Here is a 9,157-nt window from a genome sequence, read left to right as displayed (position 1 = left end):
ATGAACAAAATACTGTGAGGAGAGATGCATTTGAATCAGTGTAAGGGCAGGAAAGGATAAAGAGTAGCAATGTGCCTACCTATCTTGCCAGGTTTCTAGAAACCTTATCCTTTATGTCTTATATCAAATCACTGATTTTCAAAAACACGACTACATTTGATTTATCCACTGTTTTTCACTCTGCTCCTATCTTTGTCTCTCAGTAGACTAAGCAGATTTTCATGAGGGCAGATTTCTCTTATCTATGCACATTTTTAATTCCTCTCTGTATGGTGATATACTGCTATTTAGGCACAGAGGACCCAAACTGGATCTCATTTACATATATGAAAATCCAAACGTTACTTCACTGGCTCCAGTGGAGTTATACTGAAATGATAAATGTGTGCCTAGGGCTCACTCTGTCAGCACACACTAGTGACTGAATTATTTCAGTATTACAGTACAACTCTGGTGCTAAAGAAATCACAACATAAAATGGATATTACTGCTCCCAATTTATTTTTAATTTTCCTATATCTTTTACAATTGGCATCTCCTCATTAGAAATGCCAAATAATTGCTCAGACATTCACTTGTCTCATTCCTTTTGTTAAGAAACTTCAGCAGTATTTGAGCAAAGATAAATCTGTATTGAATAGCTCTTTTAATCTGAAGCCCCAAGTTATTAGCTGAAAGTTTATTTCAAGTTCAAGCTCATACAACTCCAAGACATACTTGCTCATAAAACTCAGTAGGATATGTAGCTCGGTCTGATTTCCTAATTACCCTAAGGGAACTGAATATCATGGGGCTTATATATCCCTTTTCTAACAGTTAGTTTTTGAATTCCAAGTGTTCATGTGATTTTGCAGTTTATATTTACGATATTTTAAGCCCAGATGGGAGCAGTTTGATAAACATTCTCAATAATGTCATCCTGCCTAATGTCAGTCACATTAGAGGTTAGACTTTAAATTCCTGCACCTTGTCCTCTAAGTTCATAAACACCATTATGAAGCTTTCAAATATGAAGAACTGACCACAAATATTAGGAATTTGCTTCAGTGGTTATTCAGCTGTCAAGTTAGAAATGTGCAATTTACTTCCTGTTTGAACTTTACTAACTTCAAATTCCATTCATTTATTCTTCCTGAGACTTGGCAAATGTTTTTAAAGGGCCCTCTTTATCAAATTGCTTGTCTGTTTAGGAGGACTTAAGGGGGCATCAGATTTCTGTTTCATTTTGTTCTGCTTGTTACGCTTTAGTTGTTTAGGTAATTACTGCTACTGCATTTCAGTTGCATTAGAAAGTTTAGCTTCAACATGACGTCTTTTCTCTTTTAGATGCAGTCACAAGGTGTTTGTTGGTTAGTTTTCAAACAACAAAAAAACTTCAGAGTAAATTGCTTATAAAATAGATTGTTAGATCATAATCTTCAGAGGATTTTTCTTTCCCATCAGAGCCAAGCATATTCAGTTCCAGCCCTTCATAATCCAGTCCACGTAACTAAAATAAAAAACAGAAAGAAAAAAGGAGTCAGTGCTTGTTGAGCCAAAAAGGTAACTGGAATCAGAGAATCCCTTATCATTCCCAAAGACAAAGGCTGTTCTATTTCAACTTGAGGACAATTATAACACCAAGTTATACAATGAAAGATAAGTTCTCTTAGGTATATGTTCCCTTAAAACTCATCTTTTTGCATTATAAAGAATATGATCATGGCAGTAGTAAGCAGAATATTTCCACCAGACTGTGACCTTCCCAAGTCCTAGGGATGCTGCATTTCTGGGTCCAGATGGGGCACAGAAGGGAGGCATAAGACAGCTGCTCAGACTGGGAATACCCATAGGCGCAACATCAGGTTCCTCTCCTTAGAAGTCAGCAGGGTGATGATGAAGGATTTTAGGCAACTCCAAAATTAGGTAGTAGCCATGGAATCCACTAAGGCTGTGGTTTTCGGTACCACAACACCCTAAAAGATCTGTTATAAATATCCACCTCTTTTACCACATCTTTTACTGAGTCACAGTGGGAAAATGTGGCCATCTTGTGCAAGCTGGTAACGTTGCCACACAACATAAAAGGCATATGTTATTATGGATTAAAAGCGACTACTGAAGTAACTAGCTGTAGATGAATTCATACGCTGGCTTACCTTAAATGAGCACAGCTAATCCTGTGGCTAGGGTTATGCTACTGTTGTCAGATTTATATAAGCGCAAGCTCTCTGCAGTGTGGCACTAAAAAAGGCAAGCACAGAAGCGAAGAGACCAGTGGGACAGTCCTTGCTTTGAAGACTTGTGATCCAAAATCCAAGCACCAAGGAGTGCTCCCAGAAGAGGAATACCACATATATTGCTGTTACCTTTACATTAACTAATCTCACAGGTTAATTTACAGGTTAATTAGGTTAATTTAGGTTAATTTACATTAACCTAATCTCACAGTGTTGGAAAGAACCACAAAATCACAGAATGCTTTAGGTTGGAAGGGACCTCTGGAGGTCATCTCATCCAACCGCCCTGCTCAAGCAGGACCACCTGCAGAGGTTGCCCAGAACCATGTTCCAATGGCTTCACGAAAGCAATCTCAAAAGCAGGATTTAGGGATCAAGGGATTTAGGGAGAGTGGATGGAGGAAAGGGGGTGGGAAGAGAGAATGTATTTGCCAGAGCAAGGCAGACTTTTCTCAGGATCACACAGCACACATCACAGCCAGGCTATACTGAACTACCTACTTCTACCCTCTTTTGGGCAGGTTCAGCTAGTGAAAGCTGCATTAAAGTGGCACTGACTTAGTTTTTATTGTCATTCCTCAAATTTTCTTTCTAAATGAAGGTAATGTAGTCACAGGACTGCCTGTAGAGCTCTGACAATGTGTCCCACTCACTACTCGTCGTGGGCAGAGGGGGTTGAGGCAAGTTCATGGCTCCACTCCCCACCTTCCCACCTTTGTCGTGAAGAAGCAGAGCGACACATCCACATTCCCTGTGCACTCCGACTACTGAAAATATTCACCTGTCTCAGCACGTCTCAGACGGTCTCAGCAAAACTGTGCGGCTGCCCCGTCACCATAACAAAGTCCAAACTGTGGGGCTACCACCTCAAACCTCTTTCCCACCCCGTCTAGACTCCTCTACCTCCACAACCAAACCCCGACACCCCCTCGCTAGGCGTGTCACCACGCACCCCGAGCACAGCGACCGCCGCCTACCCCCGGCTTCCCCGAGCACCCCCCGCCCCGGGCGCTCCCCTCAGCGCGGCGCCAACGGCAGCGGGCGGGCGAAGGTCGCCCCCTCGCGGCCGCGGCACCCCCCGCAGGCGGCGCTCCGCCGCCAGCCCGGCCTCGCCGCCGCCCCTCACGGCACCGCCAACTTTTTTCTCGGCGGGGGGCTCGGCAGCGCGGCGGGGCCGGGCGCTCGGGGCGGTTTTATCGTATTTTATTTCACCCCCCCCTCCTCGCCGGGGTGGTGTCGCGGGCGAGGCGGCTTCACCTGTCGGGACTGAGCATGCGCGATTGGGAGCGCGATGCAAGACTAGGACGGAGCCGCCGGGCAGCCGCGACTTCGCCGGGCTTGATGCCGCCGCCGCCGCCGCTCCGGACGCCGCTCCCCGTCAGGATCCAGCTCCCGCCCGCGGCTCCCCTCGGCCGGGCGGCGCCTTCCACGGAGCCGGGGGCTGCGCGGAGCCGGGCATGAGCGGGCGGGCGGCGGCGGGGCCGAGCCGTGCCCCGCTGTCCCCTCAGCGGGGACCGGGCGGGGGCAGCGCGGCCGCGCTCCGCGCCTCGGCGGGGCGGCGCCGCCCGGCTCTGCCCTGAGGGGGCCCGGGGTAGGCGCAGCCGGGGGGAGCCGCGCGGCTGGGGGGCGATGAGGAGGGCGGCGGGGCGGCGGCGGCGGGGCGGCGGGGCGGGGCGGGGGCTCGGCGGGGCTCTGTAGGACGCCGGCGCCCCGCACACCCACCATGGATCTGCTGCCGGTGGGGAACACGAGCCTGGGCTCCCCCAACGAAAGCCTGGCGCCGGCCCCCTCCTCGCCCCTCCTGAAGCCTCCGTCCCCCTACTCGCCCGCCGCCGTGGCCAGCCTGGCGGCGGTGGTGGGCTTCCTCATCGTCTTCACCATCGTGGGCAACGTGCTGGTGGTGATAGCTGTGCTCACCAGCCGGGCGCTGAGAGCCCCCCAGAACCTCTTCCTGGTGTCCCTGGCCAGCGCGGACATCCTGGTGGCTACTCTGGTCATGCCTTTCTCTTTGGCCAACGAGCTTATGAATTACTGGTACTTCGGCAAAGCTTGGTGTAACATTTACCTGGCGCTGGACGTGCTGTTCTGCACCTCCTCCATCGTCCACCTGTGCGCCATCAGTCTCGACAGGTATTGGTCGGTCACACAGGCGGTGGAATACAACCTCAAACGGACTCCCCGGCGGATCAAGGCCATCATCCTCACTGTCTGGCTCATTTCAGCTGTCATCTCCTTCCCACCATTGATCTCCATGTACCGGGACCCCGAAGGAGATGTCTTTCCTCAGTGCAAGCTCAATGATGAGACGTGGTACATCCTTTCTTCTTGCATTGGCTCTTTCTTTGCCCCCTGCCTCATCATGGTGTTGGTCTATATCCGCATCTACCGTGTGGCCAAGCTAAGGACCAGGACCCTCTCTGAGAAGCGTACAATGCCAGAGGGGTCCTCCCAGACTGAGAATGGCTTGAGCCGCGCTGCTGGGGGCTGCACATCCCTGAGGATGCAGCTGGGAGAGAACGGACATTATTCAGTGCACCACTGGCGAAAAGCCTCTGAGCTGGAGGACATTGAGCTGGAGGAGAGCAGCACCTCAGAGAGCAGGCGGAGGCGGAGCCGGGAGGAGCATCCCCGCAAAAGCAGCAAGAGCCAGTCCTTCTCCTACTCATATTCCTCCAAGCACTCTAGTAGCCGTCTGTCCCGCTCTAGCAACCGCTCCATGGAATTCTTCTCGTACCGCCGTCGCCGGAAGCGTAGCAGCATCTGCCGTAAGAAGGTCACCCAGGCCCGGGAGAAACGTTTCACTTTTGTGCTGGCCGTGGTCATGGGGGTCTTTGTAGTTTGCTGGTTCCCTTTCTTCTTCAGCTACAGCCTCTATGGTATTTGCCGGGAGGCATGTGAGGTCCCTGAGACTCTCTTCAAGTTCTTCTTCTGGATTGGGTATTGCAATAGCTCCCTCAACCCAGTCATCTACACCATCTTCAACCAGGACTTCCGCAGGTCCTTTAAACACATTCTCTTTAAGAAGAAGAAGAAGAACTTCCGGCATTGAGCTGGAGGGATGGATTTGCCTTGAGCAGAAGTGGAGTTAAAAAAGAAGGAAAAGGCTCTGCGCCGAAAAGGAAGGGAGGGAAGAGGACATGGGGATGGGGCAGAGAGAGTAGGAGAAGGGCTCGTCCCCTCGGTGGTGCAGGGTGGTGGTGTGGGGCATGGGGATGGTGTCGGGGAGGCTGAATGCATTCACTGTGGTGCGGAACGGCAACATGGTGCTGGAGGAGCTGTGCTGGGGTGCAGATAGGTGAGCAGAGCAGGGAGGGATTGTCTTTGAGCCCTGACAGAAGGCACAGGGAATCAACAGAGGAAAATGGGTTAAGACACTGAGTTTGGCAGGCATTGAGCTTATAGGGGCTCTGTAAATTTATGGGAAAACAAGCAGAGGCATCAAGAGGAAAGGATTAAGTGGCAGTGGTGGTGGAATAGCAGATCAGAGTATTTATAAACAGAGCAGCTGGGGCCTGTGGTGGGCTTGTCCCAGTAAGAAATTGGCTTTTGCTGCTTATATGGGGAAAAGTGCTAGGTACCAGGCACTGGCAGTCTTTTGAGTTATAAAAAGATTTAAATGTTTGCCAAAAAACCCTAAAGAACAATCCAAACTCTTTTCTAAATAAACCTTTGTACTGTTAAAACCTTCTGAATGATGATTTTACACAGGGCTTAAGTCAAGTATGGGGTTTTCTCTTTTTTCTTTTTTTTCTTTTTTTTTTTTTTTTTTTCTGGAGGGGTCTTTGCATATAGAGCTGGGGATGGGAAATATTTTTCCTATCTTCCTGTAATTTTTGATGTGTCAGTGGGACAAACCTGGGAGTCTTGTGTGTTTTCATGAAATAAGAAAAAGAGCACATGCTTCCCATGACCTTATTTCCCCCTGTTGGATCGCCAGGCAGTAAATTCATACTCCATCAGTCTCAGATCAGTGGCTTAAGCACCTTACTATCCTGCAGCAGGTGGCTTGTTTAAGACAAGGATTCTGTCCTAAACCAACTTCCATTAAAACAAAATCATTTTGGTGAAATGAGCTAACATTTTCTGAGGTTAAAAAAAATGACAAATTTCCAGCTAGCTCAACTTGCATGTTCACTGGGGAGCTTTCTGCCCCTCAAAAGCCTGATCTCAGGGGCAGGATGGATTCTCAGACAGGCAGTCAGAGGCACTCTGCTATGCAGATTTTCAGAGGAAGAGCAATCACCACACCACTGAGGTCTTTAAATCCTTTGTATTTATGGTCTTATAGCAACTAAATCCTATATATATATATATATGCACATATATATATATATATAAATAAGGAGCATACATTGCAGATTGTCAATGATTTGTGTGGACACATCTCAAAATGAAGGTGCAGCTGTTCCAAACCTTTAATATTAATTCTGCCTTCTTTCTGTTTTCCTGTTTGCATTTTTTGGGGGGTGGGGGAGTGGAAAAGTGTTTGAATAGTTATTATTAAAGCAAACTGCATTTCCCAGGGTTTTATTAAATGTCATAAACTAATGAAGAGAATGACAGTCAGGGGCTGTTGTCTGTACATTCCTCACTGAATGCATACTGAGTGTAAGACTCAGCTGAACATTTACATCCCTTCTCCAGCTGTGCTGCTGCGAGGTGTGTATTCTGTTTGCAGGGGTAACTATTGCTCCATTTTGTTATGTGTATCACTCCTTCCATAGGCAGTACAATTTGGCATCTGCCTCAAAAGAACCTTTCCATGGTAAACAGCTCTTTGAAAAATAGAATGAAATCTAATCTAATACAGCAGGCTGCTTGAAACAGCTCCATCAAATCTATACCTGGGAATCATTAGATACACCCTTCTTTAATCCCTCTCTTCTGTCTGAAAAGTGTCTGTAGCCTCTTTTCTCTTGAAATCTCTATGGCAGAAGTAGAAATGATAGAGCAATCACTTTGGTTGTTTCATCAGTTTTTCATTCACTTAAACCTGGAAAAAAGCAAGTTGTCAGTGGTTACTATTCTGGTGTTAATTGAATAAACAATTTAACTTCAGGGCCAACTCAAGTGGGAGTTCTGCCTAAGTAAGGATGAATCCACCAAATGCATCTGAAGTTAGCTTGATTTCACTAAAGAAACAACAGACACTTTCAAAGTCTTAAACCTGTAACTTATTGGATACTTTCTTGGAAATAAGGCTTGGAGCTGTAAAAAGATTTGAGCTTTGCTTAGACATATGCACTTAAAGAAGGCATATTAAAACTTATTTTCAGGAGTGCCCCTTTGTAAATTGCAAATGTTTTGGTACAAGCATGTACCTGAGACAGACAAATATGAGAAAAAATAGCGACTGACCGAGAGGAGGAAACTATAAGCCATTTTCTCTTTTGTAAAATGGAGAATTCGTTTTAAACTGACATCAAGAAGAGCTGAGACAAGCTCAGATTGTTTATAAGTAATGACATAGCTTAAAAGTTCAGGTTTGTTTAATCTGAATAAACTATATAATTGCCAGAGCAACCAAAGCAACGTATGGTACATAGCTACTACCTCTGAGCTACTCGACGGCTTCATTAGAGATACCCATTCCTACCGAGATAAGGGTCTGTTTTTGTCATTTAATGCTCATTCAGAGTGGTTTCCCAGTCTGCAGACACACAACAGTTTTACTGTTGCACTGCTTTTGAAATACGATTTGTTGCCTGTAAGAACAATCCTTCCCCTTTGTTTTTCCTCATAAAATTCAAGGAGTCTATGGAAATGAAATTTAATTGACAGATTTAAGAGGAGGTGAAGTATGTAAGGAATGGCTGATGTGCCTTAAAAGTAATTTCTTTGCTATAAAATTATTCTGTAATTATCATAAACATAAAGGAAATAATGCTTCTATTTTTCTTTTGCCTTTCAAAATGCCTAAAAAGGGATTGACGCAGATACTGAACATCTATGTACAGCAGCGTACTTAAAAACAGGGCGTTTTCTGTGGTTTTAGTTTGTTTCTCGTCACAGTTACTCATCTGATTCAATGCCTCCAGAGGATCTTATTTCTTCTGAGCTAGTTAAAAAGTAATATTCATCAATAAAGATGTGCAGTATACACCCCTTTTAAGTGCATTTCCCTCTAAATTAGTGAATGCAGAGGATTTCTATAAATATGGTTTTTAATGTAACTACTGAATATGCTTCAAGGAAGTAAAATGGGGCTGATTTATTTTTTTAATTAGTGTTCTATTATTACTTGTAATAGCTGAAGACTGGAATTTGTAACATGTCATGTGTTGTTAACATTTCATAAAAAGTTATCAGCTCTGCAACTCACACTGTGGTTGTGCTTCCACTGTAAGTTGGCGAATAGCATTTCCAGGAAAAATACAGTCAATGAAGGTTTTACTAAGAAAAGGGGAGAAGATATTTTATGTTCCGATTGTGTCCAATTGTATCTCTGATCATATCTGATAAGCTGGTTGAAACACTCACTATTTTTTCTTTACTATTGTGGAAGAACGAAATGTTACTATAAAGCCATATTGATTTTAACAAGCACCTGATCTTTAACTGTTCATTTGCGCATTTCGCCAAGAAGAATATTTTCTGTCAGTCTCAAGTGAGAAGTTAATGTTTCATTTCAAAACCAATTTTCTGAACAGTACCACTATTGGTTGGTTATTGAAATATTGAACAATACAACTTAGCTTGGGTAAGAGCTCAATGCTGCTGTCTTTCAGCTCTCTTCTGTGGGAGTTTTGGATGAGTAAGACCTGCAGAATCAGCCTGTTCAAGGCTTGGGGCAGATGGAAGGCTCCTTATATATAGGAGATATGACAGGATCACAGCTTTAAATTATTGTTTAAAATAAGAACCAGGCCCTTGTTGTTCTGTGTGATCTCTCTTCAGAAGAGTCATGTTGCTCCAAGAACATTGACAGTTTCTGGGAA

At 45.5% G+C, this 9,157-nt stretch overlaps 1 protein-coding gene across 1 annotated transcript; it reads left to right on the top strand.

Annotated features, from left to right (window-relative positions):
• The first annotated feature begins 3,846 nt into the window (after positions 1–3,846).
• Positions 3,847–8,780, top strand: ADRA2C (adrenoceptor alpha 2C). Its single transcript, XM_040556318.1, has one exon. It carries the CDS (start codon positions 3,943–3,945, stop codon positions 5,266–5,268), a length of 1,326 nt encoding a protein of 441 aa, XP_040412252.1. The 5' UTR covers positions 3,847–3,942; the 3' UTR covers positions 5,269–8,780.
• The last annotated feature ends 377 nt before the right edge of the window (positions 8,781–9,157 follow it).

This window comes from Cygnus olor, chromosome 4 (assembly GCF_009769625.2).
Source record: "Cygnus olor isolate bCygOlo1 chromosome 4, bCygOlo1.pri.v2, whole genome shotgun sequence".
Lineage (NCBI taxonomy): Eukaryota > Metazoa > Chordata > Aves > Anseriformes > Anatidae > Cygnus > Cygnus olor.
Note: the sequence above shows the minus strand (reverse complement) of the source record. Positions and strands in the feature narration are given on the sequence as shown.